The sequence below is a fragment of the Grus americana genome, chromosome 17 (assembly GCF_028858705.1).
Source record: "Grus americana isolate bGruAme1 chromosome 17, bGruAme1.mat, whole genome shotgun sequence".
In the NCBI taxonomy this organism is placed as follows: domain Eukaryota; kingdom Metazoa; phylum Chordata; class Aves; order Gruiformes; family Gruidae; genus Grus; species Grus americana.
The window spans coordinates 8,953,961-8,981,703 of NC_072868.1; the positions used below are offsets into that span (position 1 = coordinate 8,953,961).

Below are 27,743 nucleotides of genomic sequence, written 5' to 3' on the forward strand. Positions count from 1 at the left end.
CACCTCTCCTGCCTCCTGACCACACTGATGGGCACAGTAAAACTCCTGATGGCACTTCCCCGCAGGAGGAACCAGAACTTCAACAGTTGCTCCAAAGACCAACTGCCACAGCAGCCAAGTGAAAAGTGGTTGTCCAGTTGTTCCTGCTTTAATCCCTCAGTGCCGGTGAGCAATGTTGGTGACTGATCTGGATGATCTGGGGAGCATCTGTTCTGGGTGGGAATTTCTCTGAGAAAAAAGATTCTGCATGATGGGGAAACAGGTTGTTTCTGACAACGTGATCGTCTCTGGCCACGGAAAGAAAAGCAAAAGCATCTACCCAGGACAAATGCACCAACATATCTAGTAAGGAGAGCATCTCCTTGTTTGAATGTCATGATCTTCACACAGACATCAAACATCTGAGGCTTCCCTCTGCCTAAAAGCACCTTTTGCTAGAATCGTAAGAAAGAGAAAATAATTTTTAAAGTTTCGGTGTCATTGAAATATTTCTGTAGGACTTATAATTTGAAGTAGCTTTCCTTTTTCTTAAAGAACCATAATGAACTTCATTGTCCCAAATCTATTTACATGTAAATAGCACATCAAAAAGGGATCAAAACAAGCATGAGAGGTCTAATTCACCTTAGGTAAAAATCTATCTCAGATAAGAGAGTTATACCAAAAATAATTTAAGTGATAATTGTTTATGAAAACCATGAAATACCCTTTCTTCTTTAAGGACCACAAATAGAACAAACATGCATGTCTGTTTGTGAGAAACTCATAGTGAAAGCCACCACACATTTTACTTGTCAGAGCATAATTTAGGCAGGCAGCAGGCAAGAATAACAATTTTTGTTAAAAAGCCAATACTCCTAAACAAATGTTCAGAATTCTCCCTTGGGAAACATCCAGGTTTGCAGAAGCAGAAGCTAAGAGCATGCTTTTTAAGGAATATGTTTGCTCTTACCTGACCAAGCTCTTGAGTGCGAGGATCTCCCCAGCCGATGCCCCTGTCTTCTGAAGATGACCTGCATCAAGCGTCCTCATATATAGAGAGCTTTACAGCAGGAAAGAGGCAAGCGATGTCATCGAGGACATCCAGAATAATTGGTGGGGAGCAACACAAACAATGTACAGTTTCTGGTGATTTCCACTGCAAATATTTCCTTAGAGATGTTAGGAGTTAGGTAAATCATTGAGCAACGACCCGTAGGTGCAGAGGCAGACTTGGCCAGCTCTGGGTGCCAGTCTGTATACCACTACCTGGTTTAGTACATCATCCTTTTGGGCTTGCTCTCATGTCAAGATGCGGACATGGCTGAAAAGTCATGCCCTGATAAAATACTCTTTTTTTTTTTTTTTTACCAAATCAAATTGAGAATTTTTCTGAAAAATGTGTCAAAATACTGACCACCTCTTGCTGTTAAGTACTTCTACAGTTCTCGGTGCTGCATTACTGAGCACTTTACCCTTGCAGTAAGCCCATGCAGTGGGGATGCACAACACATTATGGGCGATAAAGGAAGGACTAGGCAGCACCTTTCTCAGTGTAAAGACAGACCATGGAGATAGTAACAGAGCCAGATATTCACCATCCAGGCCAGCAGGACATGCCCAGCTTTCCCATCCCAATATGTCTTCAGACTGTGACCTTACCTAACGTTTATCAAAGCCAACAGCACCTGTCCAGTGACCTGAATGGCTCATAATCCATTCGATAATTGAAGAAAAGGAGATATTGAACTGGGAAGGAATAGTGACACCATGATAAGGTGGCTGGATCGAGTGTCATGGCTTTACGGATACTCTGAGCTGACAGACTCTTCAGAGAGACACTGCCTGATTCAGAAATGCTGCACTGGTCTGTCCAGCATGGCATTATTTCTAGGTCCATCACCTCTGCCTCAGAGCACTCCAGGAGGACTGGAAATGGGACGCTGTCATGAGGAGATACTGTTGAGAGGGTGATGCCGTTGACCATGAAGACAGTGAACTCCCAAGCTAGATCTTGTCGGCTCTGGGTCATTTTGAAGTCCTGTGGGGACTGTTGATCTCAGTGTGGGCATATCAAGAGAGGTGGCCTCCCTGCCACACCACCCCATGCAGTAAATGTGCTGCAGGAGAGGAACAGCCATGCAACTGCCCAGGGTCAGCTCTGTCCAGGCCCTCACTCTCCCAGATCTCTGGCCAGATTTTTTTTTCCATGCTGAAAAACTGTGTCTTACCTGGTCCATCATAGCTCCTTTACTGCCAGATAATTTACTGCTACAGGCAGGAGAAGAGGAGAAAAATTTCTGCTGAGCCAACATGTCACGTGCACCCACAACCATGCTGTCCTGTTCCCTTTTGCCCCCAATCACCGGCACCGCATAGATACATGGAGCCACTGCCTTGAGCTGCACCAAAGCAACAGTTCTTTGGGGCAAGGAAAAGAAAACCCTTCTCTGTGGACAACAGACCAAATGTGGTCCGTGTGGATCATGTCCCGAATTGCACAGAGAAGGCTGGCTGTGGTGGAGGGGAGGATATGTTGGCCAAGGGGACAGCAGTGAACTATTCACTCCTCTGATGTGCTCATCATTAACAACAGGGGTGGATGAGCTGCTCCCCACCTCTGAAGAATAATAGTCCAGAAAAATGCTCGCTCAGAGTTAATACTTTCTGCAAACTTGGAAATAAGTATTTCCAGCAGATTAGCCAGCTTTTGTCACACATTAATTCCGGATTTAAAAATATCTTAGCTAAAGGCCAAGGAAGGGATGGCAAAGGTGCCAAAGTACTTAAGGAGTTGTCACTCTCCTTGCAACCTGATCAGCCAGGCACCTCGGGAGCACAAAGCCTTGCTGTCACGGCTAGATCGTGACATTTGATAAGGTGAAAGAGAGTGTTAACAGGATGGTATTATGTTATCACACCTCCTGAATCACTTTATATTTTGGGCAATCACTATACAAAACCCGACTTACCATAAAGACAGACCTGATAATGGTCAGCACACGGTAAAGGGGCACTTTGGCACTGCAGAGAATAGCTTCTGAGCAGTGACCTTCCAGACATGACTGTAACTTGGCCTCTCACCAGCCGTTGCTGAATGCAGAGGTGCCTGACAAATATTTTGGGTAAACTGGATCAGATTCCCATAAAGAAAATGACATTGTGAGGTCCATGTCTCGCTAAAGCAACTTTCAAAGCCCCAAGAACACGAAGCCACATCGCTGTGTGAGGACAGAAACACAGAGTAAACCAGAACGGGCTCGGTCAAAGGGAGAAGAATGGGACCGATGTGAACAGATGCTGCTTTGATGCTTGGATCACCTGGAAACTGAGCCGTAAGGGCAGGCAGTAAGAGGGACATACCCCCGAGAAGTGTTAAAGATCTTGATATTAGCAAGAGGGCAGTAGGCTCTGGCCAGGGCAGGCAAAGTGAAACGCATTAGCCCTGGTTGAAAAATGAGATGGTTCTGCTCTGCTCTCATCTTGATGGCATTGTCCAGGCATGGCCCTTCTGCCCAAGGAAACCACCTCCATGGGGACCCCTGAGCCAGGGCACTCTTGGTTTGCTCTCTCATGCTTCTGGGACCATTAACTGTGAGTAACTGGTACATCCCCCACTGCTAGGTGGGGAACAGAGCTGCTGGGGTCCGTGTTGTACACAGCTGTAGGGGACAATGCTGGTGACTGCACCTCCACTAAGTGCCCCAGGGCATCAAATAACAGTTACGTGATAGTGCAGCTTGACAGCATGGTTAAGTGTTTAATGAAAAATTAACTAGGTGCCCCCTGAGATTTCCAGCCTTGATTTCTCCTAGGAGGGCTGCATACAGATATTTTCATCCATTTTTGTTGTTCTTAAGGGAATTCAGACTCAAACTGTTTGATTGTTTATTGGCTAATGCAAGAACAATAAGAGAAATCTCTTTAAAAAATGTGCTTGGCATTGACAATGTTTGCAGTGAAATGAAGAGAGAAGGCACCATAAACACCAGTCCTCATGGGGAGCTGGTTTTATGGCTGCTTTCCTCATTGTTTAGGGCTCCTGATGGGGACAATTCCTTACACGCGCTGCAGAACAAATGCCTGCTGGGTCTGGCAGCGCACACAAGAAAACAAATGGAATTCTCAGAGCCTGCCCTCACAGCGAGATTTTCTTGGGGACAATTTCTTAAAAACACAATGATCTTTTCGAAGATATCCTTAATTCTCCACCAGCTACCTGCCACCAGGAAAAAAACGTTCAAATCACGTTTGGCTCGATGAAATCAGGATCGAAGTTGTTTATTGACTTACTAATGACAGGTAATTATCCAGCAATCAGCAAACTATGCGCTTGGGATCAATATCTGCAAAGCAGCCGATAAACCACAATGCTAGGCACTACTGAAATATTAAAAGCCACACAGAGATGTCTAAATGCCCATCTCTAACTCATTCCAAGAAGTCCTAATCCCACACACACAACTGCAGACACACTCCCCTCCTCTCACAGCACATGCACCCTGGGAGGAGGGGGGGTCCCCTTCTTGCACCCCCCTTCCTGCAGGAGATGTGGGTGCTGCACCCCGATGGCAGCCCATGCTGCTGCCTGCAGCACGCTAATGCACGCGCTATTTCTGCTGCAAATGTGATTTATTTAGGGACAAGTCCTTTCAGGAAGTACAACCTCTGCCTAGACGTTCCCACCTGGATCCACTAGACCATGGCAGGCCAGAGTCTCGTCATGGGGTGATGGGGTCTTTTTATTTCAGTTTGTGGAGTCAAACTATTGAAAAGTCAAGGAAAGAGAAAGAAATGCCTCAGGAACCCCAGCACCCTTGCTGCTCCCTCTCCCACCCGTTCCTGCTGGGTCCTCGCAGCAGAGGCGGGTTGCAGCTGTACCTCCCTGCACCTCAGGTCTCTGCGATGGGCACGTCCAGCACTAGAGCATTCTGTGGATTTAAAAATAAAAAGCACATGGGCAGGATTTAGCAGTTGCTTTGGTGCTCAGATGTGATGGACTAACAGCACTATCTCCAGGGATGACCCAGGGTACAGCAAAACCACCACGCAAGGAAGACTCTCAGTGCCTACCTCGAACCTGCTGATGTTCGCCCGTTGGTAGGTGATGCCCAGCAGGTCGGGCAGGGGTACCCCTCCGTGCAGCACCCCTGGAACGAGGGGGAGCTGCCATCAGAGGTGCTCCAGCCATGGCAGGCACTGCCAGTGTCTCCAGCGCTTCCCTGCCTGCCTGCCCACGCCTGCCAAAGGTTTGGCAAGGGGTTCTGGGAATACTGAGAAGGAAAATTGGCAGGGCTGGAATTCCTGGGTTTTGTATCTTAGCATGAATAAAATCTCTGCTTTTGGCATACTTTACATACGAGTTAAGCAGATAAACTGATGTTCCAGGGTGGGGTTTTTTACTGACACTGGCTGTTTACAGGCATGGTAAAGAGGGACGTTCAATTTTTGGAGACTTCAGAAAGGCAAAGATCTTATGAAACTATTCCCAGTTGCTCATGGCAAATGGTTTTGGTTTTGAGGACATGCACAACGTTTAAAGAGGCCTCAGAGGAGAAGCCTGCATCCTTTGCAGTGGATCTGTTCTGTGCGGACAGATCTCTCCTGCCTGTGAAGGAGTGGGGATGCCACAGCCCCCACCGGGAGGCAGAGCCCTCCTCCAGCTCCCACTGCAAACCCTGTGGGTGCCAAACAACTGGCAAGTGATTTTCCTGGCAGAGTCACTCACAGCCTTTGAGGGCAGGAAACACGTGCATGGTCAGCCAGGCAATGCCAATTCAAAAGTCACAAAAAAAGACAACAGTCTACAGGAAAAGCAATGAGAACTATTTTTCCCGTGTAGATAACAAATCCTTAGGTGAAGCCGTAGCCCCGTGCTTACTGTTGATCGATGGCACATAAGCCACATGAACAATATCTGCCAAAACTCCTTTCAGCGGAAGCTCCTGAAACACAGAGAAGTGGTGTAAACCACCCATCGCTCTGCATGCATCCGTTGGGCTCACTCCAATTCATCCAGCACCTCCTCCAATCACAGGAAAATTGCAAAGGTCCCCCCAAGCAGAATGGGAACATTTGAGACATCCTAAATTTCCATGAAAAGTGCCCCAGATGAGACTGTTCCCAGCCCCAGCAGCACTCTGCCCTGCAGGCAGTGCCAGGTGCCCAGCCGCCCTCCTCGCAGCCCAAAGCCCTGCTGCGAGACAGACGTTATCAGCACTCGCCCTCCCAAGTGTCTCTATCTCAGCATCAGCGTTAGAGGGAGATGAAGCTGAACATCCAGCACACATGACCTCAGCCCAGCTCGCCCCACCGGTGCAGCACTGGGGAGAATTACTCATGGCCAGAACTCTCCCACAAATGAACATGGTGTGTTACAAGCAGGGACCCCTTCCAGAGCATTCGTGCCTGTGGGCAAATGGTTTTGGCAATTGATTTGTCATTTGTTATTCCTTGAAACGTTATTCCTTGAAATGTTATTCCTTTAAATAACATTTCCATCTTCAGCATTCAGTTTATTTAACAAATCTGTTATTGATAATGAAAGAAGCAGGACAGAGCTCCAGGGAATGAATTCCTGGTACCACATTACACAAACCGCCAACGCTGAGATTCACAACAGCAGCCCCAGCCCCACGCATGGCACAGACCATCCAACTCACGTCAAACATCCCGAGGGAGGAGGAAGCCAAGGCCACCCGAGACAGACTGCAGGGAGAGGAAAGGCACAGGGTCATCCACCTCCCGCAGCCCCCCAGCAAGCTGCCCTGTCTCCCTCAGCAAACTCCTCACCCAGATCTCGGCCTCCAGCAAACCTCCCCTTGCACCAGAGGTGCCGTGGCTCTGCCAGCCTCCCTCCAGAAAGGGGCTGCTTCCCACCAAGAGCATTTTCTCCAGCCTCAATCTCAGCTCTTCAAACTTACAGAGCAAAAAAACCCAAACAGGTTTTAGGTCAGCTGGATTATGTCACATTGACCCTTCTCTGGTTTTAAATAGCTGTTAGTATAAACTATAAAAACATCATGCAGAGACAGCAAAGGTTCCTCCTGAAAATGCACGGGTGAGATGCAGTGTGTGGCCTTCCCAGCAGCCCAGGCACTGTCACTCTGCTGGTGGTGGCACGGGGGACCAGCAGCCGCGTTACCTTTGCAGAGCGAGGGAGAGCTGCAGCTTTTCATCTTCAATGGCAAACTGCACCTCCAGGTTGCTATGCTGCAAGGGGAAAGGGAAAGGGAGTCCCCACCAGGACCCTGGTCCCCCCAAACACTCCAGTCCCACAGGACCCCCCACAGCCAGGCATCCTCCCCTAGAGATGTCCCTGCCTGCTGTCCTGCATCTCTCACTCTGGTGTTGGTGTGGGTTTGCTGGCTCAGGGCAGGGGTGACCAAGTTCAGCCCTCACCAACTGCAAAAAGCTTCAACTCACAACATCCAGGACGAAGAGGGACTCAGGAGCAGAGTCCAAAGGGGAAACCTGAAACTCAGCAGTGCTGAAGAGCTGCACAAAGCTTTTGTCTGGGGTTATGGACATCACTGGTGCTTTCGCTTCTCGCATTTCAATCACCAATGGCTGTGATGGAGGCAGCACCTTGGAAATCTGTGGAGAGTCAAAGCAAAAGGGTGACATTCCCTTTCCTTCCCAGTTCACTGGTCTGGGGATTATCCTGGTGGGTGCTGACCTTCAGTGACATTTGGCAGAGTCAGTGGGAGTCAGTCAAGCTGGTCCATACTGCTCAATATTATGTCCCTTAAATAATCTTATTCATTTTTTTACTAATAAAATGAAGAGAGCGCCGGCTTGACCTTGAGGAAAAGGTACCCAGCATGTCTTTGTGAATGGAGAGCAGCTTTATCTGCTGCCATAAGTAGCTTGACATGATGCACAGACCGGTAGGATCAAACAAATTTCACCCACCTCAGGGATGAGGGCTCCAAGCATCGTGGTCACCAGCGGGGGAAGCCCAAGAACCTGTTGAGAAAGTGTCACAGGGCAGGGACTTAACAAACTCACTTGGGGGGGGGGGCGGAGGGGGGAGTTTAACGTGGGAAAGGGAAGAGGCATAGACAGTGCATGGATCTGCCTTGAACATGGGTGTAGATTTCTTTAGTGGTCTCTTGAGGAAAATCTCAAGCTCAAGTCACCCACTGTGTTATTGCTGATATCCAGGTTGAAGGACGTCTGCAGAATACAGAGCTCGGCACTCAAGAAGTTTGCAGACAGGATGAGCTGGGTAGCAGCATCCCTCTTTGGTGGCAGAGAAGCAAGAGATGGTTGGTCAATGGGAATGTCAACCTCCTTTCCCTCCTTTTGGTGGAGAATGGTCTAAAGGGACCAGTAAGAAGAGCCATGTCAGAGAGCACGGGTCCATTTCCAGGATTTGCCTTTGGACCAGGTACAAGATACTGGATGCTTTGCTCTGTAGTCTCAACAATGAAACGGAGCAATAAACTCCATAGAAAACGATGAGCTAAGGAGGTGGTTAGGTGATATAATGCAACCAGCACGTCTGCACCCCTCCCAAAACCTCTGCTGCCTAAGGCTGAGACGGACCGGTGCCAGGAAGGAGCACTCACCTTCAAATCCAGCTCTATGAAAGTTTCACTTGTCATCGGGGGGTTCAGCAAAGTGTACTGGAGGGTCCCAGCAGTCCCAAGAGGGATCTCAGCTGTGTGGAAGCAAAGAGGGATGCTTAACCAGAAGGTGCATGCTCTGCACCACGGGGAAAGTGCTCACCAGCACCAAACCGCTGGCTCTCCAGTGCCACATGCCATTGACGGATTCAGTGGACTCCTGCCTCCCTGGCAGGGGAAGGGAAGGAGATGGGTGAGATGGATGGATGGATGCCAACTTACAAGCCATGGTGGTGAATTTTGCGTTCACAAGGTTGAGCACTGCATCAACAGCTGGACACAGCTATAGGGCGAGAAGAAAGGTGTGAGAAAACCTTGCACGGAGGCCTCTGGTGGAAGTAGAGCTGCCAGACCGGCACAGGTCCCACCCTGAAGCACCAGGACCCTCTGTTATTAATTACTCAGGCAAGGGCTTGCCTCAGTTTTCTCTTTCCCTGATTGAATTAGGTTATTCTGGAGTAAACCTGCCTTAACCTGAGCAAAGAACAGGGTCAGACCCCCCACAGGTATCTGATTAAACCAGACCAACTTTATGACACGTGTTAAGAGGCTGCAAGCCTGCCCTTTGACAAGCCTTTAGGAACAAGCGTGCTCAGCATCAAGATTTGCTCTGTTCAAGCATTGCATCCCTAACTGCTGGGCTGGGACAGGGAGGCTTTAGGCAGTAGCAGTGCCTTCGCTGCAGGTGTTGACTGCATAAAACCAGTAATTGCTCAAAATGCTCCCTTCTACGAGCCTGCAAGCTCCTTTGTGTGGCAAAACTATGAAACCCATTACAATACAGTGAGGAGAAGGAGGAGATGATCTCCAGTAAACAAGGATGGGAGGAGGATCGGACTTACTAGACCTGGCAGCACTTTCTGGAGGGTGCTGTTCAGAAACTTGCTCGTGACTTTGGGCAGCATGCTGGGCAGAGACAACACGTCAGCCAACACAGCCGTTAATGCACATATCAATAATTATTTACTACAGATCAAAAGGCAAGAAAGTCAAGTGCTAAAGAAACCTATCTGGTATGGATTAGGCCAAAATATGCTTAATGCCTAATAAAAGATGTTTTCTCTCTTTACAAACCCTTTCTCAAGAATGCCATCTTCTGGCTTTAAAAAAAGCTAAAGGTTTCCATGCCTAAAAGAGGCTCAGATATCCCAGGAGTTCAGCACTTAAATGAGGACTGATGCCAAGGATGAACATTACATGGAATAACACAGGTAGGGCTGGCCTGAACTGGTCCATTAAACATTGTGAGTGGAAAAAAACAAACAGTGAAAAGTATTTGTGTTCTGTAGAAACCTAAACCACAAGACCGAAAGATTTAACAATGCTGTTACCTACTGAGGTATTATCAATATCGGCACATCATGGATGTTGTCCTTCGGGGTGGCACTCACCTGCTGGGGAGGTTGGTTTTAACACTAATGAGAGTGATGTGGCAGTTCCTGGAGCTGAACCTGGGGATGCCCGCAGTGTCCTGCCACAGCCAGCTGCTGGCCGTCAGGTTTGCAGTCAGACTGATTTCCACATTTCCTCCTATAAAGCTGCTCAGAGCAAAGCTCGGTCACCACGGGACAAACCCCCGGGAGGGAGTGAGCCCACCCCAGTGCTGCCAGCAGCTCTCCCCCACGAGCACCGTCTCCCACTCACCTTTTCCCAGTGAAGGTCATTTGGACTAAGACAGCCATGAAGAGCCCCAAACCCGGTGAGAGCGCCAGCGATATCACTGGGGGATGGAGATCTTTCACTTTTAGCCTGCAGAAAAAAACAGAGGAAAAGAGCTGGGAAAGAGGAACCCACAGAGGAGCCTCGCCAGACTGCTTACCTCAGTCACCTATCACTGCTGTTGCCATCACCGTCTTTATTCTTCCACTTCTTGTTTAAACTTTCCTTTTAAAAGCACTTTTAAATTTAGAAACATGTTTCTTCCTAACAAAAAGATTGCACAGCTTGATTTTGAAAAAAAAATGGAAAAAAATGTTCTAGCATTCAAAACTTCTCCATGCTTTCACCCAGAATGAATTTGTGAGATGGATGGCCAGCTCTGATCCCCCCAGATATTCTGGGGTTCCCTCAGGCTATCATTGACAAAAGCCGGGCACCCCCAGCTTTGAGAGCAAACCCCACCTGGCACCGCAGAGCCACTGCACCAGTCCCCAGCCAGCGCTGAGGCAGGAGCCGACGCGCTTTGTTGCCTTTAAGTTATAGTTTCTCCTTGTATTTGTAGACACAACCATGCAGAAAATCACCGGCTTTAATATCACACTTGTTAGTGGGGAGTGATTCGTTTCTGCCTCCAGGCTGACACTTCCCAACCTTCTGCTTTTATTTTCTCATTCCCAGGTTCAGGCTCATGGTGTAACGCTGCTGATCATCACTCACCCTGAGATGCCTTTGATGGGTTTGGCGTTTGGTTTTTTTTTTGTGGCTTCCTCTGCCATTTTCTGCAGAACGTCACTTTCATTCAGAGCAGCAGAGACCGCTGGAAGATTTGCACAAGACGAGGAGTTTAGCACAAAATCCCCAGAGAGGCCCCTGTGCCAGAGGGTGAGGGGGCTCAGCACTTCTCACTGTACCCTATAAAATATCGTTATTAACATATTCCCGACCGGTGGCACTTGGCAGCTAGGGATGTGCTCGGGGATGCAGGTTGTGCAGCAAAGACGGCTTCCTCGCTGCGACACGGCCAGTGCACCACTGCCCGCCTGTCTGCACAGACGGACAGACTCATGTCCATGGATGCTAACGTGGCTGAGCGCTTACCCCGGTCAATCGTTCCAAGATCGATCCTGATGACAGCTCCTGGGCCATCAGCTCCTCCCGACCACGCCAGCCAGCCACCAAGGAATAAAATGCACCAAAACCCTGACATCTTCCAATCCAGTACAGCTGCTCACAGAGCTCCAGAGGTGGCAGAGGCTTACAGGAGCACGTGGGCTTCAAAGGACAGAGAGAGAGAGACAATGAGCTGGAGACAGTTCCTAAACTGCATGTCAGGGGCTAAATGCTGCACTCACGCTAGAGGAAAGCAAGCAGAGCTCCATGCAAGTCTGGCAGAACTATACTACCCAAAACACAGCCTGAACACAAGAATCACTCCCCAAAATTCAGACGTCTGTGAACACCCCAGAGCAGCCCCATCAGGACGTGCCTGTGTCATGCACCACCTGCCCCGTGGTCAGTATCCAAGCGGAGCACTAAGCCTTCCTCATCCACAAGCACCAGAGCTGCTCGTGACGCCTAAAACCTGCCGTAGAGGAAGGGCTGGAGGTGCCCGAAGGAGCACATGGCTTGCTGAGTTTCAGGGTCACCCCGAGCCCAGGTCCCAGGAGCAGCAGGAGAGCTCACGGCTGTTGGCCATGGTAGTGGCACGAGGCATGATGAGCCTCTCCACAGGCTATGGACACGGCTCCACCGGTCTGCTCCGGCTTGGCCTCCCACTTCTCACTTGCACTGGAGGGAAACGACACGAGCTGTTGCACCTCGCCACGACGGGCACTCCAGCAGAGAGTCCCCAGAGGCTGTCCAAGCTCTGCACTGATCTCCTGGAGAGAGGCAAAAACCAGCCTATATATAAATCCTTATCGAGAAAGAGGAAAAACCAAAAGAATGAAAGGGCTGGGTAATTACTGTGATGTAACTTAATCCCTGGGTGTTTCTGACATCTGCCAATACAAATAATTTCACTAATAAATTTGAAAATCCAAGTACACCCTCGAGCCCCAGGCACGTGCTCCCCGCAGACTGAAGCCAGCACTCTTGCTCAACGCCTGGGAAGGGCCAACGGAGACTTACATGTCAAGTCCGAAAGAAAAACCTGATCTTTTTAATTACATGGTACAGACAGAAGCGGGGGCGAGGAGAAACCTAAGATGTGTAATGGTAAATTCTGCTTTTGGAGACACCCATGTAAATGTGACTCTTGGGATTAGTGGTTCTTGCTACCCCAAAGGTTTGTGGAGCTTGTGTAAACGCTAGGAGAAGACATGGGATCAGCTGGTGGACAACCCACTGGAAATTGTGATAATCTCTCCTCCGGGCTGGCCACGCTGCTGCTGTTGCTGTGGATGCCCACACACGAACCCTGCCTGAGCTGGGACTAGCAGCCACCACGGTGTCCGTACCCATCCCCTGCCGGGTACACCACCCAGCAGGACCCAGCTCTGGGAGTTCACCCCTGTGGGATCCTGCAGCACCGAGTAATTTATTTCTTCTCTTCATTTTTGTATAAAATGTATCATGAGGTTTAATCTGTCGTTACCTCCCTCCCAGTGATGTACTCAGTGGCTCTCTGCTAAGCCCAGACAGGGAGATTTACACCTTATCTAACAGCAGCATAAGATTTATAGATAACTCCCACTAAAGAACGCACCATGCCAGAAAGACGCTTTTGTGCTAGTAACTTGATCAGTCATTATGCTATAAGTTGACATCTAATTAAGCCTCCACAGGGATCATCAGGTCCAGCACAGCTCCTCAGGAGGAGAAAATCCACATCTAAGCACCACGGTGCCACCTCATCCCAGCAGCTTATCCTCAGACCCTTGCACTGCTGTAAATTATAACAACGCGCCACAGATAAATCTCCGGTACTGCTTAGGGAAGAGCTGCCGATATTACCTACACTGGAACAAGGCTTAGCAGGGGCCAATTTCCAACTGCTGCTCTAAAACACAGTGAAGACTTCTTTCTCAGAGACTTTTCCAGGTTGTGACCATGTCCCTATCAATGTCAGATGCAACAAAACACCTCCCACGGCTCCAGGGAACTTGTCTGCAAGTTACAACCTTCTCAATGGATTTGCTGTTCTGAACACATTTCTTGCCTCTAAATGGGCTGCATACATCAGTGTAAATCCTGTTCTCCCTCAGTAGGCTGCTAGACATATATCTTCATATTTTCTCTTCACGCTGCTGTCTGGATGCCTTCAATGGAAATGCACAACGTGGCTGAAACTTTGCTTTTCTTCTTGGCATTTCTGTGTCACGCTGAGAAGGAAAGCAACACAGCGCTGGTGAGAGCCAAAGGCTTTGAACATGTCGAGATGCACCTGGAACCAGCACCCAATAACTCACTTTGCCAATGCACAAAGGACAATGGTTGCCTCCCCAAGCAGCAGGTGTTTCAACAAGCACTGAACACCTTATCCCATTGCCAAGGGATTCAGACCAAAATGGGCAATTCAACCCTCTCTGGAAGACTGGTCATGCCTCAAAGTTGAGATCACAAATATCAAGGGAGAAAAAGTCAGAACACAGAGCGTGAAGGAGAGCTGGGTGAGACCCATGGAGGAAGTGCTTACATGGCATTTGCAGGTAGTCCATGCTCTGTTCTCCAGGCTAAAAGAAAGCCAGGAGGACACCATGGACCCCAAGCAGAGGAAGGAAAGGGATTGTGAGTCCCTTCCATGAATGCTTTCACTGCTTGTAGAGGCTTTATCAAAGAGAGTGGACGCTGCCCACCATTTTTTCTACCAGTTGTAATAAATATTGCCAGTGGGTTTTGATTGGGAATGAGTTAAAGAGAGGAAGGAATTATTGCACATGGACTGTTCTGGAGGTTAGAGGAAATACCTTAAAAAAAATTGATCTTCTGTCTGGTCTAAAAGTCACTGAACCCAACAGAAACACTGCTGTTGCCTTCAACAGACTTACCCAGGCCTGATGGAAACAGAAGACATCCTTCAAGAATTGCCAAGACCTCCCTCACACAACCCATGCAGGTCTCATCCCTTCTGGTCTGAGCTACCCAGCCAGGAGAGCAACAAAAACCACAGCAGCTTCTTGCCAGTGGACATGGTGGTGGCTGTCCCTGTGGTGTTCGGGAGAGAGCGTAGCTGCAGAGCAAAGAAACCGATGTTCGCTTTCTAACAATGTTTGATTTCTTGGCACTCTCCACCTAGAGACCTTTCTTTGTCCTCCTCAGTAACACCACAGTGAAGGCAAGCTGCCCCAGCACCTGCTGTTCAATATTTCACCTTGCTAGGTCAATGGCCAATGTAATCAAGTAAATGGGGAAACAATAAAAATGATACATAAAACAAAGCGTCCACCTAACGTCCTGGTTTCCAGCCCTCTTTGCCAATTTCTGCCTTTTCAGCCTTGGTTGTGGAGGATATATAAAGCCAGCACAATTCCTTGGTGTGGCCACAGCAAGACACGGACTGAGTGAGAAGAATGGGAAGCCTGGCCAGAAAAGGTAAAGATGCATTTGCAAATTGAATAGCTTGATATAGGCATTGCTTGTACTTCGGTGTATCTCTGCAAGGGTCAGTTCTCACCAGAAGTCCACTTTCAGCAAAGGCTGATATAAATATGTAAGTTTTCTGCAGGTTAAACTTTCTGAATTTCTTGTTTTCTTAAGATTGTAAGAGCATTACAAACATTATAAAAATTTGTCAAATGTTTTTCAGAGAGGTAGATAACACTTTCACATTTTTATTTGATTAAAGCCTCCTCCTAACTTCCATTCATTCCTCAACTAATTTTAGCTCCTGTTTATCTGTTAGTTTTATACCAGTTGCACACCATTATGTACTCTTCAGCAGGCACAATGTTGCTGCAGACACGACTACCTTACAGACTTGTAGAAGGTTTTCAAGGCTGAGCCTTCTGTTAGTGCTTTTAAATCACCACGGGAAAGCTATGTGTTATTATTGCACAAAAGCTGACAAGCTTGGGACCACAAACCCAACCCGGGAGTGGATCCGAGCGTGGCTCCGTGCCTCGTCGGCCAGGGCCACGCCGCTCTGACCGAGCTGCTGCGGGTGCCCTCCTCCTTCAGGTGCCAGCATGGTGAAACTCTGCACCCTGAGCATCCTCCTGAGCCTCCTGGTCCCCGCTCACACCACCAGATCACCCGACTGCGGGGGCATTCTCACCCCAGCAGGACTGAGCTACCGTAAGTCCAGACCGCATATCTTCTACACCATCAGCAGGGATGGGAGGCAGCAGCGTCTTTCAGTCTGGTGATGAAATACCAAACACTGTCACCAGCAATTTATGCCATTAATCAGCTCACTTTCATCATCCCCTTTCTATAGCTTGTAACAGGGGGGTTTAGTAGGGAATGTGTGTCACCTGGATGGATTTCAGTCTGTCCATCTCTGTGCATCAGACCACAAGCTCCAGAGGGTCTCATAAAATATCTGACCTATTTTACAGTTGCTGAAGTTTCAAAGCCACATGCAGAGGCAGTCCTCAGGCAGGACCTAATGACCCCGACAGTCCCAGACCTGTTTCTCAGTTCCCCAAAGCCCAGCAGGTGAGTCCGTGGCTCTACCTTGCCCAGGCTTTGCTACCATACCACTGGTTCACGCTGGTGCGTAGCTGGAGTGCTTTAAATATGGTCACAACTGGGGTCTAAGGGCAGCAGCCCTAGTGCCACCCTCAGGGCACTGATTTATCTGTGCAGATCTCATGGACTTTTGGGGTTTGCCTGCTGTGAAAGCAGCCTGGGACTGCACATCAGTCTGTGCTGGTCTCCTGACACCTTCATTTCTGCTCCAGCAGGAACCAAATTAACGCCGTCAAAGTCACCGAGCTGTCTCTGTCGCTCATCCCTGACACTGGGCTACGGCTGAGCATCGATGTGGACCTCGGGGTCACGCCTGCCCCGTGAGTGCTGGGAACATGGGACTGGAAGCAGCCCAAGCTCCTGGCTGGAGCAACGGGGTCACATCCAGCACCTGCTGTCTCCCTGCGGGAGCAGGGTGAGACCAGGGCGAGCAGGACTGCGATCAGCCCCCACGCTCCAGCCCCCATCTCTCCTCTTCTGGCGCAGCTCAACCACCAAGGTGATGAGACTGTCCATCCTGGCAGACATCCACGTGGAAATGAACCCCGAAGGGAACCTGGAGCTGGTGACCTCTGCCTGCAAACCCACCATGGAGGAGATGCAGAGCACCGAGGAGATGGAAAGGTCGACCCTGCAGTTTTTCCTTGCTATGGGATCTGGGTAATGGGGGAAAAGAAGAAACTGAGCCACAAATATTTGAAGGCAGGAAGGTGATATGACATAAGATCTGCTCACAGTCCTAAAAGCTTACAAAGGTTTCCACAAATCCCTTATCTTCACAGGAGGAACTTTGTTCTGCTTGCAGGGTTGGTTTCCCCCATCTTAGGAGATTCATTCTCTCATAAGGGGGTGGATCTTTTTAAGTAGTGCAGCAGGAACATTTTTAACGTAAGTCCAATGGCAATTCTTCATTGTTTTAGGATTCTGAATTGTAATCATACTTAATAGGCGATAGAAGATAATGGTGATACCATCTCTGGATGCGTTTTGGGTCAGATAAAAGACACTCACGTACCATTGGTTGAGCTGGCTCTTACCTAACATCTTCTGTTCTGTTGTTTTCATACAGCAAGTCCTCTAGTTCAGACATGGACAAGGAGATTAACATCGATAAGGTAAGATAAAGTTTGTAAAGATGTGAGACAGCAGAAGACAAAGTTGTACAGTTCTGTAAGAATTAGGGCATTTTAAGTCAACCTGGTGCTTTGCCAGGTCTCTCCCTCAGTCCTGCACGCAGGGTGAGAAGCAGCAGCCCCGTGGTCACCGAACGCTGCCGTGCTCCATCTCCCAGCTGCGGTGCAGCCAGATGATGGGGACACCCACATCAGGGGACGCCTGATGCCAGCAGACCTTCACGTTCATCTACCACCTCTCTTTTTGTTCTTTATTCCATAGATTTGCGTGGAAGTCTCCAAATTGCTGCTTTTGCCAAATGAACAGCTGATGTCTCTGACAGGTGAGTGTTCGGCTTTCAGTCTCCTTAGGGACTTTGGGGTTTATTTTGGAGCAGGTCATGAGATGGGACTCATGGCTCCCACCCTGCAGCAGAAAGCCAACGGCAGCAGCTCTGCCGCCATCATCTCCCTGGGGACCCTCTCCCTTCGCCCTGCTCTTTCCCACCTCTTTACTTGGGAGACCCAGACACTTCCCAGCCCCAACCTGCCGTCACTGCTCCCCTCCTCTTTCTGAGCGTCCCTCTGCTCGGTTTGCAGCTCAGTTCCCTGTCACGCCGAGCTGCCAGCTCCAGTACCTGCCCCTGGCTGCACCCATGTTCTCTGAGCAGGGAATCACCATATCCTTGCAAGTAAGTCCTCACTTTCCATCACTCACAGCCCAGCTCCAGGCTTTGGGAGAGCTGCTTCCTCCCAGTGCAACATGCCCTGAGACACCTCAAACTCCTTTTCTCCTTGCCTGTGTCCCTGCAGACGACTTTCCAGGTGGCAGGGATGGTAATCCCCCTGCCAGTCAGCCCCGTGCCATTCAGCATGCCCGAGGCGGCGAGCTCCAGCCCTTCCCACCTCACCCTGGCTTTCTCTGAGCACTTCTACACCAGCCTCTTCTTTGCCCTGGAAATGGCTGGAGCTTTCAACATGACCATCCCGGTGAGTAGAGCAAGTGAGCAAGGAAGGAGTAGGAAATATGCATTTGAAGGGACAGCCCTGCCCCACACAAGGCTTGAAGGAGCCCAGCTCCTTGCAAAGACAGTGTGCCTCTGAGTGCCCAAGGGAGACGAAGCCTGACACCCCTGGGCTCCCAAAAATATTGTTAGTCTAATGATGCGTGGAAAGTTTGCCACGAAGAGTAACCAGAACGCTGCTCCTTGCACGTGCTGGAGTGCAAAGAGGCTCCTGCACATATCCGCAAGCAGCACAGCACTCACCGCATGGTCCACGCAGCCGTGCTGGATGTGAGCCCCAGGGCAGCAGCCCCAAGCAGCTGTCAGTCGGATCACAAGCCATGCTTTGTCTTTCAGAGCCCATTGACCACTGCCACCATGTCACAGAAGATTACTCAGGTTTGTTGCCATTGCTCCGAGAGGCACGGCCCCAGCTCGGGCAGTGCCCCCCAGCTGGCTGCCCACCATCCCGGGGGCACACGGGAAACAGCTTCTGTGCCCAGAAATAACCCCCCTCTCTCCGCAGATGGGCTCCCTCTTCCAGGAGGACGTACCGGTGATGCTGCAAGCTGTGTTCAGGAGCTCATCTCGGGTGGTGCTGGAGGAAGGCAAGGCAGCCCTGAAGCTCTTCCTCACCATCCACGTCGGGGCAAGCTCGTCGGCTTTCCAGAGCTTTCTGAGCATGAACGTGGTGAGTGTGCTCTGTGAGCGTGCCCAAGCTGCACACAGGCAGTGCACTTTGCTCCGATACCCGGCCCGATTGCAGCCATTGCGGGGGGCTGATTTAGCATTTACCTGCCACAGCGCTCACAGTCCTGAGCAGCGTTTGCCTCCATTGCATACAGCAGGGCATGAGGAGCGCGTTGCAGGTGGCAGCACACGAATGTGTTCATCGCATCCTAGTATTCAAAGCTAAAGCAGGACTGCTTGCTCATTCTGATCCTGCCCTCTCTTTTCCCCTTGCAGGATATATCAGCAGGAATCCTCCTTAGCGTTGCCGACACAAGGATGATGATCTCTGCAGCAACAATAGAGTAATGAACCCAGCTATGCTCCAAGTCCTCGAAGGGGACCTGTCCCAGTCAGAGCAGGGGAAGGAGAGGAAAAGTGGTCCAGGGTACTTCTTAGCTGTTGGGGTTTGGCCATTGCAGAGGTGGCTCTAGTCTGAGGGAAACGGTGAGACTCCAGTAGCATGTCTAGAGAGAAAAGTGGAAGTTTCACCCTTCCACCCCCCTGCATTCAGCACAAGTGTACACGGGTGACCGGCACGTGCCAACACCGACAGCTCCTGCCTGTTCTTGCCACACCACGGGCACCGCTGCCGGGGAAAGCACACGCTCGACTGCCCCATCTGCAAACACAGCCTGCAGCTGGGGGGGCTCCGGTGTGCCCGGCCATGTGGCTCCTGCAGCCACCCATCGCTCCAGACCCCGGCCCTACAGCATCCTGCACCCCAGCCTGCTCACCCCAACGCATGCCAGCGCAGCCTGTCCGCTTCAGCAGGGCCCCGAGAAAGCTGTTTGGTCTGAGTCCTGCGGGCCAAAACGTCTTCAAGCCCTGGCTGCTGTGTCCGGTGGGGAGAGAAACTAAGGGTCCAGGCACCTGCTCGGATGTGCCCAGGCACCAAATTCACTGCTGGCTTGGCCCTGGGCTCAGCCACGGTGTTTGGGGGACATGAAAGTCACTGCTTATTACAACTTATTACAAGCAGCTCCTGTGCCACTCTCTGTTTTCCAGGGATATCGAGCTCAGCCTGGCTGCCTCTGACGTGGGTCCCATACCGGTAGGTGCCCCCAGCTGCACAGCCCCCAAGTGACTGAACACTGCCACGTCCCCTCCTTACACTGTGCTGCTGCGACTTGCTGAATGCAACAGCCCACGCCTTCGCAGCGTCCTCTAACAGCCTGGCGACCCTCAGCTGCACCAGCCAGCTTTGGCTTCCCTAAACCATGCCAGGCAGTGGTTAATCAGCAGGGAAATATTTACTCTGGGTGCTCACTGCACCCTGCAGAAGGGAGAGGCAGGTCCCTGCGGAATTAGGAGAGGCGCAATGAGCATCAGGACCCTTCTGACCCATGCTGACTGCATGTTTCCCCTTGGCAGGCTGCCTTACTGGAGGAGTTATTTTTGCCCACAATCCGTGAGGAGGTTCTGGCTCAGATGAACGGTGAGTTTTGCAGCGGTGCTGCCACGCAGGATCCACAGCAAGAACGAAGGCAGCGCCCAGCTGGCAATGTTCCCTCTTTTTTTTTTTTCCTAGTGGTCCTGAGTGAAGGCGTATTCCTGCCCCACATGTACAGCTTTACCTACACTGACATCAACGTCATGATTCACAAGGTAAGAAATAAGACATTTAAATTGCTCCCTGCTATGTTTGATTTAAAGGCAACCCGGGAGCAATGCTTACCTCCTGGTTCCAAAATAAATCGGAGCCTGCTCCTCTAGCCCTGCTAACCTGCAGAACTGAGTTTCATCGTTTTAAATAAGCATAATTCCTCTCTAGCCCCACTGACATGAGCAATAGCTGTGTTGGAGGGGCCGTTGGCCTGCAGAGAGCTTCCCGTGCAGGCTGAGGTGAGCCACAGGGGCACCTCGCTCAGCCCTCGTGCCTCCCCTTGCTTAGGACTACGTCTTGGTCCCCTGCAACCTCAAGCTACTCTCAAGGACTGGAGAGCAGACCACCATGGGCTGAAGTCTGGTGTCCGGAGTAAGACAGTGGCAAAATTGTTCTGTTGACTCTGAAATCATGCTTTGTGTTTTGTCACTGCTTGAAATGTTGAAAATCTTTCTTGCTTTACTAAAACAACACTTTCTCAGATTTAGGATAATAATGGTATTGCACTGGCAGCTTTCTCTTCCAGTCCTGCTCTTGGTATTTTTGTTGCACAAAGAGGATGGATTGTAACAACAATTGTTCCATACTTTAATTAAACATTTCTCTTTAATACTGCATTTTCTGGTATGACTATTGACTTTTTTCACCTCAATGATTTGTACCTAAAGACAGATGAATTTTGTCTTGTTAAGAACTGGTACCAGTACAGATGTCCAGACTTTATATTTAATTAAGGGAGAACAAAAATTCCACTAATTTATAAGGATGCAAATCAGCCTCATGCCTCTCCACTGCAGAACGACATGGCCCCTACCAACAAGAGATCTTTCATCTGCTTTTCCTCCATTTCCCGTGTTACTATGGGAACATTACGGCTGGTGGCTTTCCCTGGGTCAGAAAGAGGGAAAAAAAAAAAAATCAGTCTGCATAATGGTTTCTAATTTTAGACTTGAAGGCAGTTATATTTTCAAAACTATACTTCTGACAAAGCCCATCACAGAGAAGATGCTGAATAAAATGTGGCTGCACATGTACAGGCGGTGCTGCGCACCGGCTCGGCACGCACCCACCCGAGGGCATCAGCAGCTGCATTTGTCAATATTGGAATGCTCTTTCCTACTGAACAAACGCGCCTCCACACTCAAAAGATTGATCAGGAAACTAAAGGGGGGGGGGAGAAAAACCCACAACAGACTTGAGTGTCCAGAACGGAAGGGTGAGCTGGTAATGGTGCTCCGAGATCTGCCCGAGTTGCTCCATCGCTGGGTGGTGTTGGCAGCTGCCTCCGGACAGGTGAGTTCACTGCTGTGCCGATGCCCAGGAAGAGCACCCTTACTGCTGACTGTGCAGCTCTCACCTAAGCTCTCTGATGGTGATGCTTCACGTAACACCTCAGCCATGAAACTGTATTAATTACATATACATCTGCTTTCACTTGCAACAGCTATATGCATCATTTCTAGCCTCTGCAGCTGCTCAAAAGCACTTCAAAACCTCATATTTCAGAGACTCAGAAATAGGAAAGCAAACAAAACAAGCCAGGCTGATTTATAACAAGGAGTAAAAAACCCTGAAGGTTTATATGCCCAGCTTGGGGACCTGACTAATGATTTTAATGCCCAAAGTTGGCAATAGTGGGAACTGCTCCTAATAAAAGTTTCCTGGTAGACCTGCAACCATTATTCTTTGACTAATATATCTTAAACCAGTTTCCCAAAAGGAATAAGCTACAGTAGTAAAAAGATTTACTTATTTGCCAGTGGATAGTCTGGCTTTAGGCTTTAGAGCACGGCTTTGCATCTCCAGTGTAGGGTTGAGGCCACGGGAGCTGCACACCCCGACCCCCAGCCCCACACGTCCTACCTGGGACCCGCCGCAGGCTCAGGGGCAGAGCTGGCTTATGCTGGAGAACTGGCGTCTTGTGCTGCTCCCTCCTGTCACCCCATTTCCTGACCCCCCCAGCACAGCTGCATCCGCAGGAGACAGCCAGTGTTGTCCCCAGTGGTCACTGTGGATTCACCTGGAAAAAGAAATGCTGAAAGAAGTGTTTGTATTAGCTTCTTTAGCATAAACAAAATCCATAATTTTCCTGGGTAATAGCCCAGGGTCCCGCAGGAAGGGCTGCCCGGTGACACACAGCTTCCCTTGCCAGAGGACATGGAGCAGAACGTGAAAACTGGATGGTTCAAGCGCTGGAGAAACAGAGAGGAGCCCCTTCGCCAGCCCCCCTGGAGCAGCAGAGGGATGAAGCTTTACCAGGGACATTCCTGGAGCAAGGGCTGGAGAGCCCGAAGTGCCTCGCACAGCCCAGGCAGAGCAGACAGCCCATCGCACCCCACTCCTGCTGCTCATCCATAAAAAGATTTTTCAAGGATGTTGGGGTGTTGACACGCTGGAAAATGACTGTTTAGTGGTTTTTCCACTGTGGACAGGATTGTCCCAGTTCTTATGAATTCTGACTTGCAGCTCCCTGCTCTGGATTTACTCCTGAACCCACCAGCAATTCAGAGCACTGGATTTACAAGTTGCAGAAGTAACAAGTTACACTGAGGAGATGCTGCCCTTTCCTTTTGAAAAGGTTCCTCTGCTCCTTCCCGCTCATCCTCATGCAAGAAACAGCACAACGGAGACCAGGCTCCAGGAGGAAAAGCCATTTCCAGATGCAGGAGAAGACTTTTCCACCTTTCTGTGATCCCAGGCTTGCACAGCCCCTGCCCCAGCTCTGCGAGACAGCGAGCGCTCCAGTTACACACTTGTCTCTGTCTTTTCTTTCTCAAGTCAAACAGACCCCCGGGACAGTGACAGATGACAGATTACTCTGCAGCGTGCCAGCAAAATGAATGCCCTCCAGCAAACCAGAACGGACACAGAAGTACAGGCCAAAAGACAGTGCAAAAAAGGTGTTAAATTTTACTTACTATACAGAAGGTATTTGCTCGGGAACCAGAATAAAACCTTGTACAAACAAAGCCTGTTACGCCAACCTGTGAGCAAAAAGGATGGATGAAGTCAAGCTCACATGCTTCGGGTTGTCTGATCAGTCCAATAACCCCGAGGCGGCACAAAGCAGCTGCGAGTGCTGCAGCTGTGTCACTGCCAGCAGGGTTGCTCATCCTGCCCACCGGGTAACGGGGCCACACAGCCCCCCCGAAACCTCGCTCTGCCAGCACCACGGGCGTAGCGGTGTCAGAGAGCACGAGCGGCGGGGTCTGAAGCTCCTTGCTCCCAGCTCACGAGCACAGCCCAACGGTCTACGGTGTTCCCTCTTGTTCACACCCCGCTTCACACAAACTCCTCACCCGCGTGGTTTAGCTGGTTCTGGGGCCACACACAGCACACCGTTTGAGCGGGGAGTCCCATCGCCGCGCAGGAGCATCATTTCTGCACAGGGAACAGGGCAAGGTCCGTGTTACCAGCAACTGAACGGCCTTTGGAGAGCACAGTCCCACCAGCACCGTCAGCCTGCACAGGGCTGGGAACCAAAGGAGACTGTTCACGCTCACCAAAACACCAGTCTTCACCATTACTGTGGATTTCAACCCACCCAAAACCGTTCTCCCATGACACGAGACCTGCCAGCCCACACGATGACAGGGTGCAACACCAGGTTTGCCATTTGGCACAGCACAGGAGAGCTCTGGGCAGTTTGCATGAACCAGGACTACCGACGGTTCCAGCGTGTCCTCTGCTATGTTCGGTGATTCCCCTGCAACATCTCGCTGTGATGCTGGAAATTAGTGCAATGACCAAGGGCTTCGGCCAGGCAGGTACTGAACTATTCTTACCTTTAGGCAGAAATGCAGAACAGGATATTGCCCCTGTCCGTTACCTGACTGGTGCTAGACTTCTTTTGTGCATCACCCGTACTTTAACAGTGGCATACCACCACCAGCTCTGGGGACACTAGCAATAAATAACACACTAGTAATAACGTCTAGTGCTGGGAAAACCGGGGGTTTGAGAGGCCATTTAAGACCTGAGATTTATTTTATTTTTTTTACTCAGAATAATTTGTTTTTTTCTGAAATCAGAAACGTCTGAATTCTTTTCCCTGTGATGTGCAGAGAGCAACAGACTGTTACATCAGTCTAAGCAGAGGTGGACTGTTGCAGACAGATTGGTGTGCTCTAGTGTTGTTATACTTCTCAGTTATCTGGTAATGAAGTTTTCCCCTCAGATTCTATTAGCAAATGCTTCTTGACCTTTGGAAATCTGATATCATTCTGATTTCTGCTTGTGGATTAGCATTTGGTCAGTAAGTTACCTGGCCAGGAGTAGCCACTGAAAATCCAAGTGTTTTTTTTTTCCTCAGGAAGTTTGAGTGGAAAAAGTTTTCAAACCAAAAAGCAACATGTCAGTTGTCACAAAGGAACCAGATCCCACAGCAGGAGACAGGACAGATACTCTCTGAGAACCTCATTCCAAGCACTAAAAAAGTAGGAATGTTTATTAAAAGTTACATGACGAATGTATCCTGAGCTCCCGCTCAGCGCTTCATACCCTTCTGAATGCAGATGGTGACATTTACTTTGAAAGTCATATGCAACAAGTTCACTTTTCCGTTATATCAGATTTCCCTCAGAACAAATTTAACAATTCCACTGCAGCATCACATGCAACTGCTATAACTGTGACCCCAACATCATGCCAATTTATCCAAATAAATATTTGTACAAAGAGCTGCCTATTGGGTTTTGGCTTATGCAAGTGTCTTACTACTCACACGAGCCAATTAACTTTGAAGTGTCTTAAATGTTATCAAGAATCTTAAATCAAGTTTAGAAAAGAAAAGTAGATAATGCCGGTCTCGATGTTCCATCCTCACTGGCCTTTTCTTCTCTTTCTCTGCCCAGAAAGACCTCGCCGTGCCTCGTACTCCCCAGCTCACACAAGAATCACCAGCAGGCCCTGAAGCGGCACAAGGAGCGACACATCCACGTTATTTCCCGACTTCGAGGGATGCTGGTTCACAACAGCTTGTCAGCAACACACAGTGAACAGAAAACCCTCTTGAAAAAAATCTGCATGTCAAATTTGTAGCAAGGAGGGCACGAAACCCTTTGGGAAGTGTCGGAGAATATCCCAGCTCCTCTAGGACATCTCTAAGATGCACAGGGCTGGAAGTTGGTGCAATTCAACATACTTGGAATGGTGACACTCGAAAGGGTTTGCCAGACCCCCTGGACCCACATCAGAGCTGCTCTCACCAAGTTCTCCAGCCTGGACACAGAAACCAGGACCTACCCCAGCGGGGCTGAACATCGCTCACGCGTGCCTGGTTTGATAACACTCACGGGCATGAAGTACCCAGCAGCATTTTCTGACCTGGAGGAGGTCAGACAGAGCGATCCTTACTGGCCTTTCAAGGCTTGAAATCCATGGCTCTTGCACGCGAATCCACCCCGGCAGGGTCCTGTTCCAGGAGCCAGCTGCTAGAAACAGCCCCAGCGACCTGCACGGTGCCTTGCAGGAGGAAAGAGCCTTTCCGAACACTTACCGCTAATATCTGAATATCCACCTTTATTAAGGGAATGCCCAGCACATTTGGCAGAGGGATCCCGATGCCCAGAGCGCCTGTAGGGGACAGACAGGTCCTTACACACGGCTGGAGGGGTGAGCACAGCTCCCGCCCCACGACAAAGCTGCTCCTGGGGAGGGTGGAGGGAGCAGAGCTGCCCAAGAGGCACAGACTGCAGCCCCACCGCGCACGATGCATTTGGGCTTTCCTTACATTCTCTGCCACTAACTATTGCCAGGACCCTTAGGACTGAAGCTGGGGTGGATGGTGTAAGAATACAGTTGGGACCCTTAACTACAGCCTCAAAACGGGGACCGCAGACCTTTAATTGATCCCACTCTCCCACTACGGCTTTCCATCACACACACATAGCTCTTTCTCCTCGGCAGTCAAAGCACTCCCAGCGTTACAGATATCCCAATCACCTTACCGTTGATAAGGGGCAATAACGTTTCCGCCAGCAGACTGCTGCAGTGTGGCTTCAAGTCCGAGATCTGAACCAGAGAAGGAACAAGCGTGTGAGCAGCGCTGCGGGCACATGACAGCAGCAAGCACAGCCCGGCACTGCGGCTGGAAGACAGCCGGTCCTCAGGGCTGGAAATCACTTCCCACTGACACAGCAGAAGAACAAGTAGTCCCTCTTTCCATTAAAGCAAATCTACTTTTCTTCCTCGGTTTGTATGTGGCGCATCCTTTGGGAAACCTCCTACCAGGTAAAACTCCTGCTGGAGCTCCGGGTAAGCTTTGCCCAAGCAGGGGTGAATAAACAGACTTCAGGTTTTACATTTGCATTATTAGAAAAGGCAGAAGGGAGAAAAAAAGGACCAAAAGAAGAATTGCTACAACCTACAAAGTAGAGCAGCTAACAACTCAGACCATCAGCAGATGCAATCCATCACAGCCAGGACACGTTACAGCAGCACCCAGCGACCGCGTGTCTCCCTCCTTCCCCAAAGCCGCAGGGCACAGCGCTCGGCCGCTCCACACACCCAGTAAAGCCTAAACTGGTACGAGAGACTTACGTTACTGATGCCAACATCGGAAGACTCCAAGGAGAGGGAAATGCTGCAGGGAAAGGAAAGCAAACAGCACGTCAGACACCAAGGCACCGGCCAGAGCTCACCGATCCCTATCGTGAGACCCCTCCACCTCCTCGTGCAGCGTTACTCAGCCCAGGGGCAAGGGATTCCTGTGAGGCATCATCAGGGCACCCGTAAAGGGATCACTATATTGTAACACAAAAAGCAGACATTGCCACACTTGCAAGAGAGAAAAGAAAATAGGAAAATAAAAGCTTAACCCAATTTTTATTGGCTTGTAAATGAAACAGCACTGCAACAGGGCACGCACTGGCTCCTGGCTTCCCCTTCCCTCTCCTGTGCCCAGGTAGTTATTCACCTTAGGAAAGGAGTCAGCTTCTGTTTAGCTGAGAGCAGAAATTCTAGAAAAAGCATCCAGTCTGGGTTTAAAGATCACGAGCTCTGGAGAATTTGCTACAGCTCCTAATCTATCATTGCAATTGCACAATCTCCATAGCTAAAACGTATGCTTTATTTCGGCTTTGAATTTCTCTTTTCTACTTCCATTGAATCTTGTTATATCTTTGTCTATTGAATTAAAAGCCTTTTGATGCATTTCTATTCTCTATATTGCTGCATACAAGCTATGCCAATATTGCTTCTAAATCTAACTCTTTGACAAGCTAAACGGCTTGAAATCCTCAAACCTCACACTATAAGAAATGCTTTCCAATCTTTAATCATACCTTGACTGGCACTGATGACAGTACTTCCCTTTATTCCTTTATCACTCATGTTCAATATCAGACATTTTGAACTACAGCCCAGGATCAAGCTGACAGTCTTACAATTATTC

General features: G+C 49.6%; 3 protein-coding genes across 4 annotated transcripts in view; 1 reads left to right on the plus strand and 2 right to left on the minus strand.

Annotated features, from left to right (window-relative positions):
- Positions 1-4,681: 4,681 nt before the first annotated feature.
- BPIFB6 (BPI fold containing family B member 6) lies at positions 4,682-11,475 on the minus strand. Its single transcript, XM_054845963.1, has 15 exons — positions 11,367-11,475; positions 10,986-11,085; positions 10,254-10,358; positions 10,001-10,147; positions 9,452-9,515; positions 8,832-8,892; positions 8,553-8,644; positions 8,125-8,301; positions 7,894-7,947; positions 7,405-7,575; positions 7,124-7,191; positions 6,642-6,687; positions 5,861-5,924; positions 5,053-5,129; positions 4,682-4,910 (listed from the first exon to the last, which is right to left on the minus strand). Exons 1-15 carry the CDS (start codon positions 11,473-11,475, stop codon positions 4,872-4,874), a joined length of 1,374 nt encoding a protein of 457 aa, XP_054701938.1. The 3' UTR covers positions 4,682-4,871.
- A 3,304-nt stretch (positions 11,476-14,779) lies between these two features.
- BPIFB2 (BPI fold containing family B member 2) lies at positions 14,780-20,738 on the plus strand. The gene is made up of 16 exons (XM_054845415.1): positions 14,780-14,801; positions 15,387-15,503; positions 15,767-15,866; positions 16,115-16,219; positions 16,386-16,523; positions 16,969-17,014; positions 17,295-17,355; positions 17,612-17,703; positions 17,825-18,001; positions 18,373-18,414; positions 18,542-18,706; positions 18,982-19,049; positions 19,753-19,798; positions 20,119-20,182; positions 20,276-20,352; positions 20,639-20,738. The coding sequence occupies exons 1-16, from the start codon at positions 14,780-14,782 to the stop codon at positions 20,705-20,707; spliced, it is 1,389 nt and encodes a 462-aa protein (XP_054701390.1). The 3' UTR covers positions 20,708-20,738.
- A 3,200-nt stretch (positions 20,739-23,938) lies between these two features.
- The window catches only part of LOC129214362 (BPI fold-containing family B member 4-like), a 44,222-nt gene continuing 40,417 nt past the window's right edge, over positions 23,939-27,743 (minus strand). Inside the window, exons 15-19 of one of the 2 annotated variants that reach the window (XR_008579674.1) lie at positions 26,891-26,933; positions 26,299-26,362; positions 25,848-25,924; positions 25,494-25,675; positions 23,939-25,258 (exon numbers count right to left, since the gene is read on the minus strand). Coding sequence is in view for 1 of the 2 variants with exons in the window: in XM_054845893.1 (XP_054701868.1) it covers positions 25,235-25,258; positions 25,848-25,924; positions 26,299-26,362; positions 26,891-26,933 (208 nt within the window). In the remaining variant the exon portion in view is untranslated. The remainder of the gene's footprint in view (positions 25,259-25,493; positions 25,676-25,847; positions 25,925-26,298; positions 26,363-26,890; positions 26,934-27,743) is intronic. The other variant, XM_054845893.1, reaches the window with a different exon arrangement.

Excerpts from the sequence above, each read along its gene's own strand:
- BPIFB6 (XM_054845963.1), bottom strand. The coding sequence starts at position 11,475 with ATGTCAGGGTTTTGGTGCATTTTATTCCTTGGTGGCTGGCTGGCGTGG. Across the intron at positions 11,086-11,366 it reads TCTTGGAACGATTGACCGGG|CGGTCTCTGCTGCTCTGAAT; the intron begins GTAAGCGCTCAG and ends CAAATCTTCCAG. Across the intron at positions 9,516-10,000 it reads AAAACCAACCTCCCCAGCAG|CATGCTGCCCAAAGTCACGA; the intron begins GTGAGTGCCACC and ends GTCTCTGCCCAG.
- BPIFB2 (XM_054845415.1), top strand. The coding sequence starts at position 14,780 with ATGGGAAGCCTGGCCAGAAAAG. Across the intron at positions 15,504-15,766 it reads CCCAGCAGGACTGAGCTACC|TTGCTGAAGTTTCAAAGCCA; the intron begins GTAAGTCCAGAC and ends CCTATTTTACAG. Across the intron at positions 18,002-18,372 it reads CTTTCAACATGACCATCCCG|AGCCCATTGACCACTGCCAC; the intron begins GTGAGTAGAGCA and ends TTTGTCTTTCAG.